Genomic DNA, 27969 nt, shown 5'->3' on the forward strand with positions numbered 1-27969 from the left:
TCTGTACCTTTTTTCTCTGCAAGCCTTCAAAAATCCTTTTATTGATGAACCGTGATTTCAAGTCCGTCAGACTGTTTTTGTAAATCGTTCTTTTCAGTTAACAGGTATCGATGCTTACCACTCACATATTTAAGTGGTGTAAAATATAACGTTGAGTTTTGAAAAAAAAGTTTTAAATAATTTTGTCTCATGTAAAACCCAAACGATAGAATTTGAAAAAAAAACTAACCTTATTTTCTTTCGATTGGAGGAATAAAATTACGGGGTCACCGAATTAATTTTCTCGTATTACCATTTTACGTTACCCCTACCCCTAAATTACAAGATAATTTAATTTAGGTTTTCCCCCTCATACAGTCCCATTTATCAGAGTTTCGACATAGATGAAATGAAGCGTGGTACGTGAGAAAGAGATTTTTTTTATCAAAAGAGGTCTTTAGAACTGGACATTCGCTTTGAATATAGATTTTCTATATAACAAAGATTATTACTTATTCAAAGTACCAATAAACAAGTTTTCCGTTCTAGTACACTGATAAAAAAGAAGAATTTATGCATATACAGTCATATGGGAAAATTAACCCCATCAATTTTTCGCACGAGTGAAAATATTTTACATAGCGCATTAGGAGTCCTACACTTTATTCATATTTATGGAAAAAAGTATTATAGGTAGTTTAGCTTTGCGAACGATGTGATGATATTCAATATAATATTGTGTTTCTAATGAATGTTTAACTTTTAAAAAGAAAAATGGTCTTTTTTATGGTTACTTTATGTCTGTCTATCTACAATAAGATATATAGTAAAATACGGATAATTTGCTGAAATTCTGTTTGACAAAGAATAAATAGTGTATTATTTGCCCTTTAAAGAGAATTCCTAGAGTTTTTTTTCTTTCATAGATTTTTTTTTAAATTCACATATATGATAGGAAAATTTGTGCTGAAAGCAATGAACAAATAAAAACAATAGGTCACCAGGCTTGTTTTTGTGAAAAATTGTTTTGAACACACCCACTGTTGCTGAAACTGCTAGCGATTTTTCAACATTTTCATAATTTTCTGCTTTTTTTATAAATACCAACCAAACTATACATCAACACAGCACAATAAAGTTTTTTTCTTTTCACAGATTTTATCATATAATTATTTGATATCACAGTCATATGTGTAATACTCTATCCTTACAATAATGGGTACAAATGAAAAAAATACTGTTTCATATTTACTTTTGTGAATTTTTTTCAGTGAAAAATACCCATAGTGAAGAATATTTTTTTAAAATTTGAAAACATTCTTTCATAGAATTTTTTCCTATTTTTCTTGTATATAGATAATTGTATTGTGAGCATGAAAATGGCTAAAAATGTATGGGTCACCAGGCTAAATTTTATGTTAAGACCGCTAGAATACAACACCTGTTCGGACGGAAAATGGCGCGAACCTGGCCAAATTGATTACATGTATGTCTGCTAGAAGTTAAAAAAAGTTTTTAAATTCTTAATTCTTTCTATAATTGAATACTAAATAATCTGAAAGGTGATACTGTCTTATCAGTACTAAGTCAATTATCTTACTTTATATGAACAACACTGTCTTTGTACCAAAATGCGATTTGAAAACACAAGCGCAAAAATTGCAAGATACCTGTCAGGCATGATACTTGTCAATACAACATAAACCAGTATCAACATTTGATTACTGATAAAACTTATCAAAAATGTTATTTCATTTAAAGATTCCTCTTATTTAAGACTGTCTGTAACATGTTTCAACAATTGTTGACTTCAGTTCAGTTTTCCATAGAAAGTGTCGGCTGCGCAGAAAGATGCGCATAAAAAACTATCGGAATTCCCTTTAAGACCATTCCAAACGACTTGGTGATCTATATTCATTTAGCTATTGCTTCATATTAACTTCACTTTTCTATGGTCTTTTTAAGCGTTTTGTAGACGAGTATAGTACGGATTTAGCAATTAGTGGACGCTCCATAGCCCAATTTTAAACAGCTTGAGGATCGAAATTCAAATTTTCAAAAAGAAGAATTTGAGTTCGCTTCGACCCTTGATCTGAATGGAAGCTCCAAACTAAAATTTCCAGTGCTGGCAAACGACGTTGTGTTAATATATTTATTTACATCGAAGTATCATCTTTAAGAAAATAGCTATTGTTTATAACAGCATGCGCCGATCCGAATAGATTCGCAATTCAGTGAACTCCAGTCAGGACATCAACCATCTTCTGGATAGATAAAAATAAATACATCAGTGACTATGTCTGATTGTGAACTTGTTGATGACAAATAATAACTATCTAGAAAAAAAATCATCAAAATAAGGTAAGGATCGGTGCCGTATGTGTGACAGCTCTGTAGGAACGTTTTAATTAACATTAAACTTATTTTCGTTGATTATTAGTGTTTATAACAATGATAACAACAAGAACAACAACAACAACACTTGATTTGAATGACACAAAACATTGCGTACATTTCTTTTTACGTTGCATACTATGCAACTTACGTATATATATGTTAAAAGTACTAAAGGCACCGCGCCCTTACAATAATCAACGCAAACTTAATACACCTATGGCGAAAAATGTATAAATACGTATATATATATACATACATTACATGTTTTCAGACAGTTATTGAAAATATAAGAGTGAATTGTGAATCAAAAAACGAAACCCTGTGTACAACGCATTTCGAATCATCACTGAAATAGAAATAACTGGTAATTTCACAGCGATCAATGTCAGTTATACTTTACAGTGGGTGAAAAATATTTAATGTAAAATGGGTTAAACCATTGAAAAACATTAAATAAAACAGAAAATCCGCTTGTTGTCCACGCAAGACTCGTATACATACCAGTTCTTAAATTTTCGCTTGCGGCGAAGCCGCATGTTCCATACATTAATGACAGAAATTTCTGTACTGTTGGTACAAAACTGTGAAATGAACTGCCGTTAGCATTACTCAAAAGTAGGCTACATCACTTGAAATATTTAAAAAAAAAATCTTAAGGCACTGTATTTTAGCAGTACGCTACTTGAATGGCCAATTTAAACATAACTAAAACATTTTTGTTTGCATTGATATTTCCATAATTGAATGCATAATTGCAAGTACATTATGTTGACATTTGAGCTAGAGTCCGTTTCCAAAGCGCTTTTATTCACAATAAACAATTTAAAGGCGTGTGTCCAGTTTTTAGTAAAAGAGGTGGATCATTGATTTGGCACCGCTAATTAAGTTGACTTTAATCACTTTTTTTCTACAGTAAGCTTAAAAATAAAGACTTAGCTAAACCTTAATACATGTACTAAGTTTAATCTTAGTATCAAGCAACGCTTGTAATATGTTATAAATTTTAACTATAATATTTTTTCTTGTTGAAACACACACAACCCCCTGTGTGTTTTACTATCTGTTCAAATGAACATTTCATTCCTATACTTTTACTTACATACTTTGTTAAACTGGCTGACACCTGTTGCCTTCTTTGATGTCGTGTTAATCACGTGCTTACATGCGACGTGTTTAAGAAATAAATAATATATTTTCTTTCTGAAATTGCATTAAGCGAAAACGGATCTACGTGGAATAAAAAGAATACATACATAAGGTAAGTCATTAATTTATATATTTATCTTCGCTTTATATTTAAATATTATTTGAAAAGGAATAAAAGCATCTTAATAGAGATTCTATAATTCTATTGCTTGCGTTTATATATTTAGAACATCGTTCTTACATATAAGAAAGCAGAAAAAAACTATGAAAAAATCTGTTTTGTAGAAAAAAGTTAATTCGGGAATGCGCTTCTGAATCTGCAACTAAATACATATTTAGATCCAGTCTGGATTCAGTAACATAAAATTATGTGAAAAATACTGTGTCGGTGGGACGGTACTTTTCTTTTCTTTCTTTTATTATTTTTTAAATTAGTTTGCTTAGTAAGAGTCTCATTGTATGTGCCAACAGTCTGCTGTAAATCACAAGTTATGCGCAATAAAATTTGCAAAAGCAATATGATGAAATACAAATTATAGCACTAACAACTTTTGGCATTTCCATTTTGTGGCCATTGTGGTGTAAAGACGTAACGCAAAATTAAAGCGCTTGCGTACGTGCGTGCGTGCGTGTCTAAGCTTATTCATAACCGCCACGTGTCGGGATTGCATTGATTGTTTCTTATGTTCATGCAACCAAAAAAAATATGTTAAATATGTGCAACATAAGGCAGAGTTTCCACATGCATGAATTCCAGAAAAGATTAATTTAATCCTTATAATTCTAAACCTGCTTATGTCTAGATTTTTCCACTTTTCACCTGTATACGCTAAAGGGTATACAGGTATGACTTCAGCTCTTCAGAAAGAACGGCAAGTCAAAAAAAAAACCCATTAACAACCGTATAAACATATTGTATTTTAGATTTTAGAAAATTATTGAGCGCTGAATATCAAATGAACACTATTTAATTATTTCTCGTTACTTTGTATTGATTTAGAACACAATGTTAAACCAACAGTTAATAACTGTGAGCAATATGTCGAGCAGACTGGAAATTGTTTTCTCAAAATTCAAACCTTCTGTTTTCAGTTTGGACATTTGCACAACTCTTTACCGAAATGTAATCAAAACTCAACTTTACAAAAAAAAAAAAAAAAAAAAAAAGAAAGAAAGAAAGTAGTAATACTTTAAAGTAAGATAATCGTGAAGTTTACATCATCCTTATTCTTAGAATATAAAAATTTTGATGAACAAATTGATATTTTCAATTACACAACGGCGACTGTAAAACTAAGTACGTATAGAGCAGACGACATGCATTAAAACAACAATGTACGACTTTATCTTGGAACCAGTGACATGGTTCGAGATCTGCGTAACCGCTGTCCCTATGTCTCGTCAAATTATTACATGATCGAGTTTATGTGGTCTTCGTGGCTGAATTGGTTAGGTATCTGGCTTCGGATAACTGCCCCTCGCCTGTGTGGGTTGAAGTCATGCTAGGTCGTCATGTTAGCAAGATATCCAACTGGTTTGCTGAAGGTCGGTATTTCTACAGAGAAGGTCGCGCGTGACTTAAATACCGCCCGGAGGGTCATCTGTAGTCCTCCATCATTAATGCTAGAAAAGCTCGAAAGCCGCCATACAACAGTGCCGATATAACATATAGCATTCAAAATAAAACTGAACAAATGCTAAAGCCTCTCCATCCTTCCAGTTACAAGTATACTGTAAGGTCATTCTTCCAATTACATGTACATTGTAAAGTCATCCTTTCAACTACAAACTGTTGAAAGGTCATCCTTCCAATTACATGTACATTGAAAGGTCATACTTCCAACTACAAGTACATTGAAAGGTCATCCTTCCAATTACATGTACATTGAAAAGTCATCCTTCCAACTACAAGTACATTGAAAGATCATCCTTCCAATTGCAAGTACATTGAAAGGTCATCCTTTCAATAACATGTACATTGTAAAGTCATCCTTCCAATTACAAGTACATTGAAAGGTCATCTTTCCAATTACCAGTACATTGTAAAGTTATCCTTCCAATTACAAGTATATTGTAAAATCATCGTTCCAATTACACGTACATTGAAAGGTCATCCTTCCAATTACATGAACATAGACTATGTACAAATACAAGTACATAGTAAGGTCGTCCTTCCAATTACAAGTGGGTGGACGGATAGCTCAGTGGTTTGCACACTGGCCTTCCATCCTGAGGTCGGGGGTTCGGTCCCCGGCAGCTATTCGGGAATTTTTAGAAACGCTTTCCAGTGTTTCCCACCCAACTAGAGGTGTACTGGTCAGGAACCCAGGCAATCCTTGCGTGTATCAGTGCTATACACTGGGCACGTTAAAGAACCAGACTGTCTATTCGCAACGAGCTAGGCTAAGTTAGCCGGACAAGCCTGTATTTGATTTCTGATCTCACTGTCATGGGGGCTTTGTCTCACTCTGTCCCTCTGGTCAGATCGCTCTGTGTCTGTACTAGTAGAGGATGAATTATGCGCCCTGTGTGGCTGCCTTTTAACTATGTAAAGCGCCTTTGAACGTGAAATTGATCATGAAAAGGGCGCTGTATAAATCTGGTATAATAATAATAATAATAATAATAATGATAATACAGGTACATTGTAAAGTCATCCTTCCAGTTACAAGTACATTGATAGGTCATCCTTCCAATTACATGTAAAGTGAAAAGTCATCCTTTCAATGTAAGGTCATCCTTCCAATTACATGTATATTGTAATGGCATCCTTCCACTTACCAGTACATTGTAAGGTCATCCTTCTTATTACATGTACATTGTAAGGTCATCCTTCCAATTACCAGTACATTGTAAGGTCATCCTTCCAATTACCAGTACATTGTAAGGTCATCCTTCCAGTTACCAGTACATTGTAAGGTCATCCTTCCAGTTACCAGTACATTGTTAAGTCATCATTCCAATTACAAGTAAATTGAAAGGTCATCCTTCCAATTACATGTACATTGTAAAGTCATCCTTCCAGTTACATGTACATTGTTAAGTCATCCTTCCAATTTCCAGTACATTGTAAGGTCATCCTTCTAGTTACATGTATATTGTAAGGTCATCCTTCCACTTACCAGTACATTGTAAGGTCATCCTTCTAATTACATGTACATTGTAAGGTCATCCTTCGAATTACATGTATATTGTTAGGGCATCCTTCCAGTTACCAGTACATTGTAAGGTCATCCTTCCAGTTACCAGTACATTGTAAGGTCATCCTTCCATTTACAAGTACAGTGTAAAGTCATCCTTTCAGTTACAATTACATTGTAAAGTCATCCTTCCAATTACATGTACATTGTAAAGTACATTGTACAGTCATCACCTATCGTAAGAAATTGTTCTCGGCTGACAATCACCCATGCACATATCTATAATACAAACAGCAAGACTGGTTTTTAGCGTTCTTCGAATGTACCATATTAATGTCATTGGCAAGATTTATGCAAATTGTTAAAAATATCATGCACCACCAATGTACAAATCGAACCTGTCTGTTACTTAGTGGTTGTCGGTTGTCCGAATTGTCTTGACAGCAAGTGGGATGGGCCATTCAGGCAGGGAAGTGTAGAACACAGAAACTTTTAACTCTCTTATTGTACAAAGTCTTACTTTTAACAAACATTTTTTTTTTACAAATTTGTCAATAGGGCTGTCTCACAGACTGCTTTTGTCATGGGAAAATTTGAATGTTCCAGTAACTCATAAAGTCCCATAGTACAAATTTCGATGCTAGTGTAAAATAGCGAATGGTTTTTGAAAAAGATATGAGCCGTGCCATGAGAAAACCAACATAGTGGGTTTGCGACCAGCATGGATCCAGACCAGCCTGCGCTTCCGCGCAGTCTGGTCAGGATCCATGCTGTTCGCTTTTAAAACCTACTACAATTAGAGAAACCATTAGCGAACAGCGTGGATCCTGACCAGACTGCGCGGATGCGCAGGCTGGTCTGGATCCATGCTGGTCGCAAACCCACTATGTTGATTTTCTCATCGCACGGCTCATATATTTTTTTGTATGCGAACTACCATACTGGTGCCTTTGAGCAGGTGTCTATCTAGAAAATGACAGAAGCTACAGAGTCAGATAATGATTTTATCCTATACAGTCAAACTTGTGCTAACCCTTAGCATGCTGAACACGGTTGATTCTGCCTTTACGGCCAGTGTAGATCATGATCAGCCTGATTATCCTTTTAGCAGTTAATGGTTCTGTCCAAATTGAAAGATGGATAAGTAAATTATAGAAATTTAGCAGGGTAAGGGTTAAAGATCACCTCTGAACTGTGACCTCATGGCTCTGTATTTAACCTGTAAATAAAAACAACCTACCAATTTAATAAATCTACGGTAATAAATAAACAATTATAAACAGTGACAAGAACAAAATTTAAGGTTAAAATCTCATCTGAGCCGCGCCATAGGAAAACCAACATAGTGGCTTTGCGACCAGCATGGATCCAGACCAGCATGCGCATGCGCGCAGTCTCTGGTCAGGATCCATGCTGTTCGCTTTCAAAGCATATTGCATTTGGAGAAACCGTTAGCGAACAGCATGGATCCTGACCAGACTGCGCGGATGCGCAGGCTGGTCTGGATCCATGCTGGTCGCAAAGCCACTATGTTGGTTTTCCCATGGCGCGGCTCATCTAAATTCAGTTAAAACTGATTAAGGTAGTTCTGCACGTTAGGATCGAATTTTTTTCTACAATGTAGAATTTGATTAAACTCTGATTTTTCAAAACTTCGGAATATACAAAGACAATTCAGCAAATAAAAAAGACAGGGTCGTGTGCTTGATTTTTTGCTAGACTGATTTGAAAAATTTCGACCTCACGCAATTTTTCATAATGGGAGTCTATGGGAAAATCGCAACTTTCATAACATTTTCGCAAATAGAATTTTTTCTACAATGTAGATTTTAATGAAACTTCTCACAATCGTAAATAAATATTTGGACTATAATATGGTGAAATAAAATGTATAGGTCCGTGTGCTTACTTTTGAGATATCTGGCTATGATTAAAATGAACCGCCTATTTCAAGCTAATTTTAAGAGATTATTTTGAATTATTAAAGTGTCAGATGTTTTACTATCATAGTTTAACTTTAGAAAGATAGTGACAGTGTCATTTTAATGAATTTACTCATTGGTTTCCATTAATTCATATACTGACTTTTGTTTCCGTACACCGAATCCAGGCATTATTCTACGTTTACCGGATAAATGACGTTACGCCATCACTTCCGGTTTATCAAACGTGCAGAACTACCTTAATCTTATCTCGATTGTGATGTAGGCTTTAAGCTTATTTGAGCCACCAATAGGGATCAGATCCACGACTCCCGGATTTGGCGACCGGCATCTTCACCACTAGACCGCCACTCCCTCATCTAAATATAAGATACGTACGATGAGAACAGAGACTGCATGCTTCTACAAACTGCTAGTCTCATTTTCGTCTTCAGCATTAGCACAATATTTAAACCACACGTAAATAGGACATGGCTTAGTTCTCTTAAATAGGTGCTTTATATAAAGATTAGACTATTTTTTTCAGATTCACCCTGTATTTAAATTGCTCAAAATTCCATTAATCGCTTAATTATCTTATATCCAATAATCCATATTTCTCTTTTGCCTTGTCAGAAAGAAATATTTACATCGACTCTGTGGTAGTTACATGTAAATATTTGATGGTTTCTATGAGTTGGGATAGAGTGTGACCTACATTTCTGACAAGGTCATTAAGAGGACTACCTATGTATGTTACGAGTTGTTGTTGTTGTTTGTGGGTCATGAAGAAATCAGAACTTATTATGCTTTTTCAAACCAATATGAAGCTGTATAAATTTTGAGGATTTATTCCATGCGTGCATGATTAGGCAAGGTTTAAACATGCATGAACCTGAATGTACAAACGAAGAGAATCCTTAAGCAAACATGGGAACGTATTCGGCGATGAATCTGTTAGCCGTGTGGTGGCCTCGAGGGCCTCGAGGAGACTAATTACCTAATTACCAAAGTTTCGGTAAATATTTACAAAAGTTTCAATTCAATTGAATTAAGTACATGTATAAACGACTTGGTTAAGATAGCGTTATCTTTACAGTTGATTTAATACTAAAACGATCAATAAAGATAAATGAGCCGATCGTTCACTGTTTTTCTTTGGCAATTAACAAAATTGCCATAATTTCAGTCTGATAATCCATTTTCAAATGGTCTGGCACATTGATTCGTGGCTTGAGAATAAAAATACACCCAACAGGTTAAAAACGCTAAGTTTTTTTTTATTACCTGTGATAGTAGATATTATCATGTCAGGCATGCCCTCTGGAACTGGATCACCTTACTTTATCCTTCAAATCTCAGATGCTACAATATGCCCTTTGCAATATACAGCTGGCTAAAATAATGTTTTAGACGAATGTATGAAGTTGTGTCACATCTGGGTACAAGTCATCGGCAACTGTTTGGCCAAATTGCTGAAGGATTTGGGCGTGGGCTGCAGTGTTGAAGTCTTGCTTCGCAACAGTATTTGCCACATAGATTAAATATGTTAGAACAGCGAAATTGAAACAAAAATATTGAAATAGGAGTGTTAAAATCAAAAACACATGCTTAAAGCAGCGAAGACGTTAAGTTTACTATTGATTTGAAAGTAACATCTTGGGTTTGAATTAGAAACAATAGGAGGTAGGTATGAAGGACCCTTTGATCTTGAACATCAAAGGATATTGATAAAATGGCGAATATATGTTTTTTTACTTGCTTCTAAAAGTAAAAGACAACTTCTATTCAACTTTTGTTTGATCTTTATAAGCAAGTGAACAACTGTCAATCATCATTTTGTACGAAATTCCTTTGATCTTTTATACAATACAAATTTATCCGCAACATTTGTCATAGTTCAATAATAATAAAAAAACACATTTGATTATACATGTAATGAAAACGCTTCCTAAACATTCTTACATATCCATATTTTACCTAAGAAAAATTGCTGAGATAATGAAAAATCAAAACTACTACAATTTACAAGAGTTCAGCGTTGTGTGACAGAATACCAGAGAATGAATACGTCTTCCTTTCCGAATATATACTTTTCTATACCTTAAAGTATAAATTCAAACAAAAATCACCTTTACCACCAATAGCGACACCAATATAAGGTAATATACAATATTTCAAATGATACTGAGAAAACTCCTATAATATCAAATTACTCGGGATTAGAATATTACTAGATTTTATAAACGTATTCTATTGAGTATGCTGTAATAAAATTCAAGAGAAAACAAGTCGTTACTGAGTGAAGTCAAGTCAAATATGTAACTGGCAAATTCAATTTGAAATTTGACGGTAACATATCTGTTATACGATACAGAAAAAATATTAAATAAACAATTCAAAAGTACTAATTATATGAAATAAGGCACTGCTTCAATCAGGAATCGATCCGACTTCTACTCATCCCGTAACATTTGAAAAGAACTGTCTAATGACGGCACGGACCGAAACTTGTAAACATGTTTTAAGTCGATAGTAAATATCTCATTCGGTATATCGCATGTTACCGTACAGGGATCGATCCCGATTTTCGTCGCTTCGCGCAGATCGATTCCCTATCAATTTAAATAAAAACACTGTTAATAGTTGTACTGATGTGCAAGACGTTGCGGTTCGGACATGTTATGTGGACGCTTATTTTGAACAAAGAAGAAGCGTATTCTTCCAAAAAATTCGAAGTCAGACGCTCTGTGCGCTTGCCGGAAGTACACATTTTTTAATTCGATGATATACATCTCATTCGGTATATCGCATGTTACCGTAGAGGGATCGATCCCGATTTTTGTTGCTTCGTGACGAAAATAGGTAAAATTGATTCCATATAATAATGTAGGTCCTTTGCCGGCCAATCAATAACTCTAATCAAGACCTCTAGTGTGGCAGAGTAATATAAAACAGTGTTTTTTTCTTTGGGATGTATCATAGATGTTCTCTGGACAGTTCAGGTGGGGATTGACCCAATCATCCGGGATGGTTTGCATGCTGTGAAGCATTTCACAGGCATCATACTGGTTAATTCTGTCTGTTCAAAATGTAGGATATCTTCTGTTCTATTCTGCTGTTAGCGGTGTCTTTGATAGGCTAGTTATTTTGTTTACGCTATTGTATTTTGTTTTATGTTTTGATCTGCTTACCTTTAATTTTAAACGTTATGTATCTTATTACCGTAATGTAATTTTAAATTCATTGTATAATAGTTCAATTACCATTTTTATATAATGATGATAATAATAATTATAATGATATAAACGGTATAATAAATATTTCTCTGTGATGTCAATATGACATACATAATCAATGTTGCGGTCATAGCACATTAAAAATAAAACCATTGTAAGTATTTATATAAATATAAATATAAGATTACAATCCCCGCCAAGAGGCCTTTCTTATTATTATCATATTGAGAGCTATTCATTGTCAAATAAACCAAATTTTCGTGTTTTTACTCTAGTTTCATTTATTTGTTGTGTCGCTATGTACTTAAGTTATACAATGATTATTGCATTCTTCGGTATACATGTACTAATCATTTAGGAAAACAGTGTCAGATGAAAAATTCGATATTAACATGTTCATTTTAAAATCAGATGTAGCAATGTGTATATAATGTATATAATTTGTCTATGATATCGATTGTCTGATTAGCTCAGTTGGTAGAGCATCTGACTTGCAAGCAGAAGGTCGTAGATTCGAGTCATGTATCGGGCTGCACATTTTCCCGCTCCTGTTACACAGATAACAAACGTTTATTGCATAAAGTGGCATTATACCTAACCAAACATTTCAAGAAAAGACAGGAGTTATTCAATCTTGAGAAACACTCTCGCATAATTACATGACCTTATATTTCACTAAATGAGACATGTATGCGTTATTGAGCCAGTTTGTTATTACTGTGCATGCTTTAATTTTTACTCAGTAATGTCAATATGCTGTATATGCATACGACTTGAATAAATATCTGTTCTGTTCATTAGTACAATGAGTGAACCAGTTGTCTATCAAGAACTACTATTTCGATACTGACAGATCATTCTATGAACGACAAATTTGTACGCCCATATCAGTTAAAAGAAATAAACGTGCCACTGTGCCACGCTTTCCTAAGTAATTAGTAGATTTCATTAATGAATTGATCTTGTTTATACATTATTAAGCCAAGTACAATGACATGTCGGTAATCACGTTTGCCTTAAATGAATATAAAATGGACACGCTAATACAAATGATATTCTGTTTCAATTCGATTCATATTTCATTTGGTACAAAAACATTGATAGCTAATTTATGTGAGGAACATTGGAATCTTCATAATACTTTACAATGTTTTAGATCATATACACAACCTAGGTATATTGCTTGAGTACACTCAGTTTTAAATAAATTGTGATTTTCCGATTTGGAAAAAGTTCAGAAAACAGTTATTGATCCTTCATTTTTTTTTATAAAAGTACTGACATGCGCATGCAACATGTTCATTATTTAAAGAAAAATAAAAAGCCTTAGTCTGATAACAATCTTTAAACATTAAAAAAATATTCAGCAGATTTCCATTTTCATCTTTTAAGAACACCACTCAGAAGCATAGAATGCAACTCGGGTTGATTGAGTCTGTTCATTAGAGGTAACGGAAGGTGTAACACCCCTCATGTACCCTAGCACTGGCTTCAGTAAAACTCTATTACACAGGTACTGAATGGACTCTATGCTCCCAAAGGACCAGAACATATAACAACTCTGGATCCAAGTACAGAATATATTTTACAGCCACCAAACGGCAATTAAAATTGCTGTTGTGAGAGTTAATCAAATCTGTAAGAAGATCCTTTTGAAGCATATAATGCAACCAAGCAAAACATTGACAGCAGACTCGCTTTGATTGAGTCTATTGAAAGTTAAAATTAGGTGATATCTCAACTCTGTACCATTGTCTAATGGGAATATTCAAATTCAACACGAATGATAGATTATTAGATTTGCATCATGAAATATGCACGAGTTATGCAGCGGAAATAATGCACGGATTTAGGAGAGCAATAATATTCCTCGTAAGAACGAGTACATATTTCTCGATACGAATGTATGAATCTTTTTGTTTTATACGCATCTACACTTACGATTCTCGTATAAATGGTATAAAGTTTTTCTTTAGCCTATGTAAAATTGAAACTATCGTCGTTAAATAACTTTTAAACACGACAACACAAAAAGACGCCACAAATTACATCAGGCAACCGATATGAGATCTAAATGTCAATATGGTGAAATAATGACGTGTAACTAAACGGAGTTTATGAACGAATATGTAATAACTGCAGACACTGGCGTCTGTTGACGTACACCAAGAACATAATAAACCGTACGACGTCTTTGCCAGTGGGGTATAAAATGTTCATTGTCTATAAGAGTTTAAAAGTATTTCTTTGTTGATTTAAACAAGTAAATACATTTTTACTTATTATTACTCCGTAAATTATGCAGACTGAAAATGCAAATACCGTAAAATTAACGTTAACTTTTTACAGTGCATACATTATTTCAGGAACGCGAGCGGCCACTTTTGGGTAGGACAGCATATGTATACAAACCAACCATTATGCTAAACAATGAAACAAATGATAACAACACAAATACTCCATTCCTGGTATGATATGACAAAAAAGAAGAAGCTCCAATCTTCAATTTAATTTCTCTATTTTACTTTATCATGGGTCTTTAATCAGTTTTTCATTTTTGCATTATCGGGCCTTAAAAACTATTCAAGAAATCAATAAACATAAATAACACGTATGGCGCGAAATTAGTTAGGTGCGTCTAGGTATTATTGTTGTCAAATCAGTCTGCACAGGAGTTACTGACAAAAGAATATGGGTGTGTATATAGGCGAGTGGAAGAAGGTGCGGGAGGGTGCAGATGGGAGTTAGGGGCTTCTCCAAGAAACTTCTGGAATGTATTTCAAGACTTTAACTTGCATTGTCAGAGAAACCTTCAACAGAATTATAAACAATACAAAATTTCAGTTGTTTCTGATGCGGCTGAAGAGACCTCTTCTTAATTAATGAATATGTCAACTTTGCGTTGTAAAAATCACAAAGCAGCGGACGTATTCGGTTGTAATGAACAATCAATATTAATTCATACAGCATTTAGATGAACTTGTCAATATTTTAAACGTCAAGAAATTGAAAAAAAGCAATAGCTGTACACCTGCGCAGAAAGGTCAACTGCCATCTACGTGTTTTTACCTGTTTTATCGCCATTTTTCGGCCTTGCATTATTAATACATTCCTTATAACGTATACATCATGAATGCTTTTTAGTTCTAGTCTAGTTTAATGTGTAAATGGTCGGGAAAATGCTTCCTGTGTAGTGGCTGGTATGTCTATCAGCGGGTCTGCCGTGGCTTAGTGGTTGATGTTGCGGATTTTCACTCAATTGCACCACAACGTTGTAGAATCAGAACTTTAAGGGATGTTGAATTCTTTCATGCGAGGAAGTTATCTAGATAGTTTAGGGAAGCTTATAAATTTCATAACATGACATTGTGCGGTTTGATTTAAACAACAATACAAATTAGCTAAGAAAACCTTAAACAAACAAGTAAAAGCAATGAGACCGCCTGATTCATATTCACTACACTTCGAGCTTAAGATCATAGTCAGTGTGTCATGTGGATCCATACAGATTAGGACACTCATCCGCCATGGTATATGAGCCGCACCATGAGAAAACCAACATAGTGCGTTTGCGACCAGCGTGGATCCAGACCAGCCTGCGCATCCGCGCAGTCTGATCACGATCCATGCTGTTCGCTAATGGTTTCTCTAGTTGCAATAGGCTTTGAAAGCGAACAGGCTGTTCTGGATCCATGCTGGCCGCAAACGCAATATGTTGGTTTTCTCATGGTGCGGCTCATATGTACAGAAGTGGGAGAATCTTTTTAAGCAACTTGTTGAGCGCTCACATTGTATATGTGTCTATGCAAATGAAATAATATTCGTGCTTTGCCAGAAGCAACCATACCTAATATCTATGCGCTAATTTGTGTTAATTAGCATTCATCGAGTTTCTGATATTATCAACTTGCAGGTAGAAAAAAAAGTTAAAAATTGTCAGACTGGATTCCCAGGCTACATCGACATGTACTATATTTATATTGTATGCATTCAGATGTCAATCTTGTGCCACAGTTTAAACATCGCTGTTTTTTGTACAGTAATAATTGTTTTGCATTCAGATTATCTGCATTTGTGACAACTTATATTTTAAGTAAATGCACGTTGGCGAGCGAGGCGAGTTGAAACAATAAGAAAACATATAGAACTGGCATTAAAAAGTATGTTAACAAAATAAATTTTTGCAAACTTTGCCCAAAAAAAAAAGGAAAGCTAAAACATTTTCAATTTATGAACGATTTGTAGTTACTGAACATTTAATATTTTCGACAGGAGTCGTAAAACTTTTCTGTTTCTAATACCCCAGTCACACATACGGCGCGGATAACTACGTCTAGCTACGGATAGAAACTTAGTAATCCGTATCGATCCGTACCTGAGCCGTACGGACTGGTACGGATTGATACGGATTACTACTTTAAGGTACGGCTCAGGTATAGATCGATACGGATCGATACGGATTACTACGCTTCTATCCGTGGCTAGACGTAGCTAACTGCGCCGTATGTGTGACTGGGGTATTAAGTTCATACAATGGTTAATCTTAGAATTGTATAATGTCGATATTTGATGATATTTTATACACACATTCAAACAGTTATTTAATTCTAGATGTTAATTCTATATTAATATATATACTAGTTTGTATTAACTCGTATCACCGTTGTCATAAGATAAAGATCAATAAAGCACCGCAATCTTTGAAACCGTTTTCAGTGTTGTTTTCTTTATCTTATTCACTGTATAAACAAGAAATGTTTTATTTTCGGACGAGCGTAGCTAGAGAGAAAATGAAATAGGCCACTTTCGACTACTTTATATATTTCCAAATGTGCTATAGCTGATGTAGAATGCACACATAGTCACCTTTTCGACATTTCTGTGAAAATTTATCAGCAATGGACACTTCCAACATTTGGAAGAAGTATCTCTAAAAAGATACATGTCCGCATTAATCAATGCACACTTTAAGCTACGAAACGTGCATGCACTCTGCACTTTTACATAGGGTATTTATAAAAGCAAAACAAAGTGTAGTTTTTAAAGTAAACTTTTCATGTTTTTTTTTATGTAGAACATATTTTACAGAACACATATTTTACATCATAATTATATTAATCATAATCTAGGAAACTTTGACAAAACATAAGACTAAAAAGGAGGGGCCGAAGCGTGGGGGACGAAATGACCAAAATGGGGACGAGTTGACAGGGGGACGAGTTGACTAGGGGACGAGTTGACTAGGGGACGAGTTGACTGTAAATCGTTTACGGGAGATCACTCCGTATCAAAGCGGCAGTGGTTGAACTCTGCCGCAATTTCGCTACCGAGGGGATCCAGGTTTATGACGTAAGCTATTTCCACAGGAGTCTTGCAACGGATTAAACTGTCATTAACAATACAGCACAGAGCACCTACACCCCTTAAGAAAATATTATCTATTCCATTCGAAAACCTGTGGAATTTATCATCCACCAATCAATACGTACAGTTTAAATCAGCTGTTAAATGACCTCCACCCCAGACATTTACAGGAAGTAAAGGTGAAATCAATACCGGCCTGCGGCGGGGAAAACTATTTTTACTTTTCTGGCGAGTTAATTTTAGAAGTTAAACAACATATGAGACATTATAGTTTATAGATTTCATGTTAATCAATACTTTGCATCTCTTGTTTAACATTTACATTCATCTCTTTTAGGGTTTATTTTCATATTTGAACAGTATGTCGTCAAAAGGAAGTATGTCGTCAAAAGGATGCATATTAGCGACTGGAGGTGCTGGGTATGTTGGGACACATACTGTGGTCGAGTTACTCAATGAGGGTTATGATGTGGTGGTCGTGGATAATCTGGCTAATGCCACTATGGGTATGAACATGGTTGATTTTTTTTTCACATCAAGTAAGCTTCTTAATTATTGTTGTTTAAGGATTTTTAGAAAACTTATTTCGTATTGTTTTGCATTCGTGCTCTTTCTTTTATCCGCAAGTTTGTACTAATTAAAAAGTGAAACATGTCATGCAGCTTATATTTATCACTGTAAGCACCACATGATGGTGTTCATCGTTACCAGGCCTGAGTATTCCAGTTTTGTTTTGTGCAAAAGTGATATTGATTTAGGTTTTACGGCGCGCCAATACGTTACACGTTAAATTGCGGTAAACGAGACTAAACATTTGGTTCTACATCTCATTTATATCGAAATAAAGATATGGGATATTGAACCTGCTGAAACCAAAGATATGCAGAAAAACGTTTTTAGACCTTTTTGGTTGCCCTTTACGATCACAATGGTTAAACAGTGGGTGGTTCCTGTTCTTTTCATACACAATTTGTCCCAGAAGCATTGATGATAAGCGCCAAGCAATGGATTTTACCGTCAGGCTGGGAGCGAACTTGTGACCGCCGTTCTCGAACAAAATATTCTAATCGGGCACCTGTTTTTGGCTTGTTAGGAGCAATTTAATAAGTCTACAATTATATATCAATTTTAAATCTCAGTATATTCAATGCATAATTATTACAGAACATTTTATTATAACAAATAAGTAGTTCAGTTGTTAAAGTTTGTAAATAACGTCACCATCGTAAGCAAAAATTACAAACCATTAACAATGTCAAAATGGTACAGTTTGTATTTTAATACCGCGTAATCTGTCAGGGCCTTTGAATGTTACAAATACACTAATGCATTTTGGCTTCTCCAAAGTCAAGAATCCATCGTTTGCAAATTTAGACAGAGTGGGCACATTTCCTACTTTTTAAAACATTATAACCTGTTTAAACTGAACTGCGGACAAGCGTTTGACCCTGGCAAGAGGTCTGCAGAAATACTGTCACAGATACATACCCTAAATACTGGTACAGTGATGAGAAATGAGCTTAAAGATCCTGTGAGGTCATCTGCTTTAAAGGGAATTCCTATAGTTTTTTATGCGCATCTTTCTGCGCAGCCGACACTTTCTATGGAAAACTGAACTGAAGTCAAGATTTGTCGAAACATGTTACAATCTTAGACATGAGGTTTCTTGAATGAAATAACATTTTTTGATAAGTTTTATCAGTAATCAAATGTTGATACTGGTTTATGTTGTATTGCCAAGTATCATGCCTGACAAGTAACTTGCTATTTTTGTGGTTGTGTTTCACATCGCATTTTAGTACAAAGACAGTGTTGTTCATATAATGTAAGATAATTGACTTAGTACTGATAAGTCAATATCACCTTTCAGATTATTTAGTATTCAATTATAGAAAGAATTAAGAATTTTTAAAACTTTATTTAACTTCTAGCGCACATACATGTAATCAATTTGGCCAGGTTCGCGCCACTTTCCGTCCTAACAGGTGTTGTATTCTAGCGGTCTTAACATAAAATTTAGCCTGGTGACCCATACACTTTTAGCCGTTTTTATGTTCACAATACAATTATCTATACACAAGAAAAACAGGAAAAAATTCTATGAAAGATATTTGAAAAAATATTCTTCACTATGGGTATTTTTCATTGAAAAAAGTTCACAAAAGTAAATATGAAACAATATTTGTTTTCATTTGTACCAATTACTGTAAGGATAGAGTATTACAGATATGGCTATAATATCAAATAAGTATATAATAAAATTTGTAAAAAGAAAAAAAACCTTATCGTGCTGTCTTGGTGTATATTTTGGTTGGTATTTATAAAAAAGCAGAAAATTATGAAAATGTTGAAAAATCGCTGGCAGTTTCAGCAACAGTGGGTGTGTTCAAAACAATTTTTCACAAAAACGAGCCTGGTGACCTATTGTTTTTATTTGTTCATTGTTTTCAGCACAAAATTTCATATCATATATGTGAATTTAAAAAATTTCTATGAAAGGAAAAAAAACTATAGGAATTCTCTTTAATCCAATGTTTCCTGTAAACTCGTCATGTATTTTCAATACTCTTTCGTGTAAAGCTTAAAAATATGTACATATTAGAAAGGTGGAATCTTTAGTTTGTTCCAGATTTGTAAATAGCCAGATGGTCGATTGAAAATTTCGTCGAGTGTTTAATCAATAAGATTACCATGGATATGTCCTATTGAATATGCTGCAAAATGTATTTTCAGAGGGTTTAAAACGAATTGAAGAAATTACTGGGAAAAGGGTACCGGCTTATAATGTGAACCTTTTGGATACAGAGGGTCTGAAAAATATTTTCTCAGAGGTATGTCTCAAATAATTTATGCAAGTGCAGAAAAGATGGCTAAAATTATATACATAGTACATGTATAGAATGAATGCGAATCACACCACAACACTGGTCGAGTTTTAGATAATTTTGTGATAATATTTTGTCATATTTTTATTTTTCTACAGTTCGTTTACAAATAAGTGGTGATCTTAACATAAAGTGCATCAATTGTCGACAGTTGAAAAGTGTAAAATGTACATTCATATATCAGCGCTTTCTTGACTAATCGATATAATAATGTAACATAGCTTATTGTTTATTTGTTTATGACAATGTATCAAAACGTTTATAGTAAATAAATCATAATACATTGTTGTTTAACTATCAAACTTTGTTTAGTTTCGTAGCTTTGATTATATTTTTAGTAGCCACTGTCTTTTTAAAGCCACACAGAATAACTTGTAAGAATGTTTTGACGTTTGTTTATTTCTCTTCTTATTGTTTGGTTTTAAGACACACCAGAGACCATAGGGTGACCTTTAACCAGTATGTCGGGCATTGGAGGGCACTGAGTAGTACCATTGACCATCTATAAGCTGGATAAATAAATTCTTCATATGAAAAGAATCTACTTCCCAAGCAATGTCTTGTACCAAATTATTAGCGATTGTAATCACGTTTGTGATAGAATTTTGGAGCTTGCCGACTTGCGAACTGTCAATAATTCAACGCAGCTGTTCTACATTGCCTGAAATAAAGTTCTGAAATGGATCTGGTATTTTTATTCAGTATTAAAGCTGGAAAGTTGTTAGATAACACTTCAAACCAAGAACTTTGAATCAGTATGTTTCATAGGAGTCGTTATATCCCTACAATTCGGTTAGGTCAAATTTTGGTCTTTGTCGCCAATGCATTTATTAGATAAATTCATAGTTTGGCTGGTCATTTTTGTGTGGCTCAACTTCAGTGTTGACGCACATTTCTCCATTTTAAAGAATGGCACAAACCTAACCAGGAAAAGCGTCCCTTTGCGATGATGACCGTTATATTTTCGCAACAATAAAATAAAGCCCGATTGAAGTAGATTTGAAGATGCAGCTAACGTAGAATATCTGGATGCATCGACAACCCAAACTTAACTAGAGTCACACAAATCACAATTGCGTTGCCATGAAACCCGCTAGAAAATTCATTTCTTTTGACAAAAAGATTATTTATAAATGAAGTTGGTTTTTTTCAGAATCGGATTACATGCGTGATGCATTTTGCCGGATTTAAGGCAGTTGGTAAATCTGTTGATATTCCACTGCAATATTACAAGAACAACATAGGCGGTACTGTTAATCTATTGGAGGTAAGCATTATTATTGCAAACTCAATGTCATAACATGAAGAACAAGCGTGAATTATCCGATCCAAACCCTTTTTCACCTAAACAACAGAACCAGACAGTAAGTCACTAAAATATGGAAACGTTAATTGGGCACCCGAATGTTGAGTTAATGTGGTTTGAAATTGTCTTGTTGTTTGTAGTATTGTCCACTTTAACACGGTATCTCATAAATTATTTGTCTACTTGATGCATTAATGTTTCTGCTTTTTCCAATTATTTTGATCCTTAATGTTGTTATGTTTAAGCAATATACCAGAAGTTTTTTTTTAATACAAAACTGTTCTTTATGACATGTAGATATAGTGGAACAGGTCTTGACGAGAAAAAGGATCGCCTCCTGGCGACATGATTGGGTTATATCGACATCTGTTTTTACAGAATGCCGTTATAATCTAAGTAACTCTGGATATGTAGAGTTACTTAGATTATAACGGCAAAAAACAGATGTAAAAAACCTTAAACCTATTATTGTAATGAAAAGTGTAAATTATCCACCTATACAATGATACAGACAGAAACTTGCCTCTACAATAAAACAATTTTACAAAACAAATTGTTAACATAGTGATTAACGAAGAGGGAGTACTATAATGCAATGCACAAGTTTGACATATTATAAAAGAGCGCTGTGTACATGTATATTACAAAATCTTACTATAAGGTTACTAAGTTTACCAGTATATTATCTGTATAGCGAAACGGACGGACAAGGTCTTGAAACCGTAATTTTAGTACAAAGCTTGAGAAAAACGTTACTTGAAACAATCATAGTTTTTGATACAGACCATGAGAAAACGTAACTTAAGAATCTATACTTTCATTATACGGAACCTGAGTAAGTCTTAACATGAGTAAAATCGAAGTGTTTCATGATTCAGAACATATAAAAAGAGTAAGAAAACAAATCCATAATTTGGTTGTGCATACCATTAGCAAAACGTATCTTAAAACAAATCTATAGTTTCATGTTTCAGAACATTAACAAAATGTAAATTCACAAAACCTCAGAACTATAATATAATGTAAGTACAAAGGCAACAGTTTAACTTCTCAGAAAAGTTAATGTGAGAAAATGGTTTATTCCTTTGAAAATATTCATGAGATCTGTCATATTCTACTTCAGTTGTTGTATACTATAAGGTACATTTCAATGTTACTTTAGGTGATGAACGAATTTAAAGTCTACAACATGATTTTCTCAAGTTCTGCCACTGTATACGGTGTACCAGAAAAACTTCCTTTTGTTGAAACAGACAAGACAGGAGGTTGTACAAATCCTTACGGAAAAACAAAATTTTTTATAGAAGAAATAATGAAAGACTTATATACTGCAGATCAGGTGAGTAGGTTTGTTACAGTAATACTAGTACATACATATCTTTCCATATCAGAAATATTGTTTTATTCACATACTCCATTAGTTATTTGTAAAGTATACCTACATCAAAGCTATGTTACATTTTAAGCTCTTCAGGTGGCTATTGAGTATAACTTTTTTTTCTTACTATGGCCACCATGTTTATTGATAGTAAATTCCTTTTAAGTTCATCTATTCGCAGAACAGTGAGAGCTGTTCTACTTACCTTACCGTCGGCATCGTCGTCGGCGTCACACCTTGGTTTAGGTTTACGTGCGAGTTCTAATCTCAGTTACCACTGCATGTATTGGAATTGAGCTTCAACCAAGAATTTCTAGTCTTCAAACCTACTGAAATGACCAGGTTATATGATTTGCGGGTGAATATAGTATTATGAACATTTTTGACTTCAAAATTCTTTTTCCCAATTAGAAAATACAGTTAAAGTTTTGCTTGCAACTAACTATCCATCTGTTTCTCAGGAAATTCTATATATTAGACTGCAACTTCACACAGTGCTTTCCAGTCATCACCTCTACTGAAGTAACTAATTACATTAATCTAAGTTGTATTTTTTGTTCGTTTTAGAAAATTCAGTAAGAGATTTGTTTGCGCGGTGTCTCAGTAACAACTGAAACATCCTTTAAACATACATGTACCTACATTCCCAGGTCAGAGAATTTTGTGTTGAAATTAATTCAAATTATGTCCATTATTTTGATTTGGTTGAACTCTTGCTTTCAGTTTAATATCATTGTCATAATTAATGTTTACTTTATGATAAATTATAACAAAATAATTCAGTTACATTAGTCTTGGCTAGTTAAGACCCTTGTTCAACTTACTTGTCGAATAGTCAAGCTCTTTCTTACGTAAATCTCTTTTCCATGCTTATTACTCAATTTATCAAACTATTTGATTCATTATATTAGAAATGTGATTTCTAAATTTTACACACTTCACCTCTTGTTTTTGATGTTATCAGCAATGGAATATAGTAATGCTTTGGTTTTATCGTTATCAGCAATGGAATATAGTAATGCTTTGGTTTTATCGTTATCAGCAATGGTATATAGTAATGCTTTTGTTTTTATCGTTATCAGCAATGAAATATAGTAATTCTTTTGTTTTTATCGTTATCAGCAATGGAATATAGTAATGCTTTGGTTTTATCGTTATTTGCAATGGAATATAGTAAGCTTTTGTTTTTATCGTTATCAGCAATGGAATATAGTAATTCTTTTGTTTTTATCGTTATCAGCAATGGAATATAGTAATGCTTTGGTTTTATCGTTATTTGCAATGGAATATAGTAAGCTTTTGTTTTTATCGTTATCAGCAATGGAATATAGTAATTCTTTTGTTTTTATCGTTATCAGCAATGGAATATAGTAATGCTTTTGTTTTTATCGTTATCAGCAATGGAATATAGTAATGCTTCGTTACTTCAATCCTATTGGTGCACACAAGTCTGGTAGAATAGGAGAAAGTCCCATAGGTATTCCACACAACTTGATGCCATATATATCCAAGGTTGCTGCAGGGGAATTAGAATTCCTTACCGTTTATGGCGGCGACTATGAAACAAAAGATGGGACAGGTAAGTTAGTGGTTGTTTCGCTTGTTATGTATTTTTCTGTCGTCTGAAAATTCCTTGTTATGCAATCCACTAAAAAATTTCGTATTTACAGATGGCTCCTTGTCAAAGTAGTCAGTCATCCGCTTCTACCTTCATAGTACTTGAATAGATAACACATCATAGCAGCATTGTTTGCGCAATGTACACACAGTACAGTCTATACACACAGTACAGTCTATACACACAGTACAGTCAACAGCGCATTCAAATATAAAACTAAGATTTGCTCGGGCCAGTAAATCTCTATCTCTCTTCATATGTACAAAGTATCAGACTGGCTAATCTGCAGAATGCATCATATGTGCATGCACAGAATCGTGCAATGAATACACTTTGTATGTGAACAGTATTACACTGGCTACCTTTATCATCTGTGGGCTATTTTATGCACGTGTGGATAGTGTCATTCGGTAGCCTAGTGGTAGAGCGTCCGCTTCGAGTGCGGGAGGTCGTGGATTCGATCCCCTGCCGCGTCATACCAAAGACGTAAAAAATGGTACTAGTAGCTTCCTCGCTTTGCGCTCAGCATTAAGAGGGTGGTCCTAGGACTGGTCAGTCCGGTGTCAGTATAATGTGACTGGGTGGGGTATCATGTCATGTGTCTACGGCGTGATATTCCAGTGAGGCAGCACTATAAAGTTAGGCATTGTGCTCACTGCTACAAGTGGACACCGTCGTTTATATGACTGAAAAATTGTTGAAAAAGACGTTAAACCCGAACACACACACACACACACACACACACACACACACACACACAGACACGCACGCACGCACGCACGTACGCACACACACAGTGTCATTCGGCTTCATTACGAAATTTCCATGCATCAATCTGGTATCATTCCTGGTACATAACGCGTTATCAGTCGGTGAAATATTTATGTATGTTGCATGTTCACTATTATCCGCTTCATCTTGCGTATTGTGTTAGATGATACAATAAAATTCAGAACAGTCCTGTACAAAGCGAGATCTGCGAGGTTACGAGTTCACATTATAAATTATAGGTAGGGATAATTTAAACGAACGAATCAATTATTGGATTTGTTGCTCAATTGTACTGATGGCCGCTTTGGCGCAAATGGTATGGTACACTGGTAGTAATTTGTTCATATTACTGACTTTTAATACAATGTAAGACTGAAGCCCTTCAGTATGTTTTCTTTTTGTGTGTTTTAGGTGTTAGAGACTATACCCATGTTGTCGACCTTGCCAAAGGCCATGTTGCAGCATTAAAAAGCGTGAAAAACAAGTGTGGCCTTAAGGTATTTTTCACTTATGAAGTAAATGAAAACAGTCCATCTAGGCGACATTCCTTTGACTTCTCAGAACAGTGTTCTAAACATTCTAGAGTAATCTTCCAGTTGTCAAGTAATGCATTGTCTCCCTATGCTACCCAATACTATTATATCCAAGACCTGCTTTTTAATGTAAGTTTTTTATCACATGTCTGGACTGTCTTCACCAGGTTTTACTTATAACAGCCTGCACAAGCTCTTAATATTGCGGAGCTCTGCTAACTCAGAGTGTATGCAGAATTTTCGGAGAAGCCGGAGGAATATGGCCCAATATAATCAAAGTCACTTTGTATCAACAATGAACGTTTAATGAATCTTGCAATCTCCTTGCAGAGTTTACTACTTTATTGATTTATGAATGTATTTCAAATTTATATAAATTCTTTCTTTTGTAATCCAGTATAATTTTTATTTCTACTTCTAGATTTATAACCTTGGGACTGGAAAAGCGTATTCTGTGCTTGAAATGGTTAAAGCTTTCGAAAAAGCTTCTGGAAAAACCGTATGTACATTTGTATATCTTCTTTATAACCCTTATAACTAACTTGCTGTCTACTTGTTTTTAAGCAAAAAACTTTGTTACAAGGTGATATTAAGTAATTATTATACTCAAAATCAAAACTATAAGATTAGATTAGATTGCACAATCTTACTTTGAGCACTCGCTGTATAACTGTAATTTGTAAAAATAAAATATCATTTTCTGGGAGTTATTATTAGAAAAAAATATGACTTCGGTATTCCTCATACCAGACAACGTGTACCTTGCATCTTGATCATATATTGAGACCATTTGATTTGAAAGTAACTGAATAATGTTCTTGATCTAGGTCAAATATAAGATTGCACCTCGAAGAGCAGGTGACTTGCCAACGTTCTGGTCGGATGTTTCTCTAGCTAAAAAGGAATTAGGCTGGGAGGCGGAGAAAGACCTTGATGAAATGTGTAAGTTGAAAAAAAAAATCGGCATACCTGTAGTATTTCATATATTAAGGTAGCTCTGCACGTTGTGAAAACTGGAAACGATAGCGTAACGTCATATATCCTTAAAAAAGAATAAAGCCAAGATCCAGCATAGGAAATGTAAGTCAAACCACAGATAAACGGCAACTTTTGTGTTAATTGATTAAGTCGACATCGTTTCTATCTTTCTAAAGCAAACATTGTGACAATCCAAATTCGGCCATAAACTCAGCTTTAAATTTGCGAATTTTCTTAAATCATTGGCAAATACTTAGTAAAAGGACAGCAATTCAGTTAACAACTGTATGATGTTTTATCAAAATCTTTGCATTGTAAAATTTTATATATTTTGAAAAAAAACTTTGTTTTCCACATAGACTTCAATTTTGAAAACTTAAAAGAGGTAAATATTTTCATCGGTCTAACAAAATATCAAGCCAAAGGCTCTTTTTATTTTATATGAATGCTCTTAGTAAATCTTGATGTTTTGAAAACCACCAAGTTTCGGCAAGCCAGTTGGATGACTGTTTCACGCGATGTCTAAAGCTGCACTCGAATCCACAGGGATGAGTGGCAAATGATTCAATGTCAGCTGCCAATCAGGAACCCCTATGTCATTTTTATAATTTGGATATAATAGTAAAGAACATATATTAGACAAGTGTAAACTAAATAACAAATATATACCTCAAATACTGTATAGTCACTTTGAAAATGTTGCGATACCTTTTAGTCTTTTGAAAGATAAACATGTACATGTATAGTCTTTTTCGGCAGAGGCTGTACATGTTTAGATATAGATCAAAACAAGTTGAGGAGGTAGTGTATGATAATAAGATTAGCGCCTGTATTGTTACGTATTATCGTGTTTGATTTAGACACCCCTCAACTTCGAACACATGTCCCTTGTTGGGAGTGTCATTTTGAGTACTCTATTAAGTTCGAAAAAAAATGGTTAATACATTTTTACCAAAAATATTTGTGACACAGCACAAAGAAAAAGAGTGACATAATCATTTTTTCTTCAAAGTACGTGAATGTATGCTTTAATGCGTGAATCTTTCAGAAGTGTTTAGTAGATCTTATTATTTTTCAGGTGAAGATATTTGGAGATGGCAGTGTATGAACCCAGGTGGCTATCCATCCGGCCAGTCGAAATCTACCTAATTAATGTACTGAATAGGACTTTTACATCAATTCGTACTTAGAGTAACTTTTGTGGGGAAGTGTAAAATCTTTTAATCAATTTTCAATCATTATTTTAGTTGTAAATCAATACACAATTCTGAGTTGATAAAACAGCTATAAAACAATAAAATTATTCTAAAACA

General features: G+C 34.3%; 1 protein-coding gene across 2 annotated transcripts; it reads left to right on the forward strand.

Moving 5' to 3' along the window:
* The first annotated feature begins 3477 nt into the window (after positions 1-3477).
* Positions 3478-27969, forward strand: LOC123540910 (UDP-glucose 4-epimerase-like). Of its 2 annotated transcripts, none has more exons than XM_045326236.2 (10): positions 3478-3634; positions 17548-17693; positions 19921-20018; positions 21226-21339; positions 22541-22717; positions 24155-24335; positions 25557-25642; positions 26100-26177; positions 26506-26620; positions 27735-27969. In XM_045326236.2, exons 2-10 carry the CDS (start codon positions 17549-17551, stop codon positions 27803-27805), a joined length of 1065 nt encoding a protein of 354 aa, XP_045182171.2. In that variant the 5' UTR covers positions 3478-3634; position 17548; the 3' UTR covers positions 27806-27969. The 2 variants fall into 2 exon arrangements, with proteins under 2 accessions (XP_045182171.2, XP_045182170.2); XM_045326235.2 differs by having other exon boundaries at positions 3482-3634; positions 17525-17693.

Source organism: Mercenaria mercenaria, chromosome 16, assembly GCF_021730395.1.
Source record: "Mercenaria mercenaria strain notata chromosome 16, MADL_Memer_1, whole genome shotgun sequence".
Taxonomy (NCBI): domain Eukaryota; kingdom Metazoa; phylum Mollusca; class Bivalvia; order Venerida; family Veneridae; genus Mercenaria; species Mercenaria mercenaria.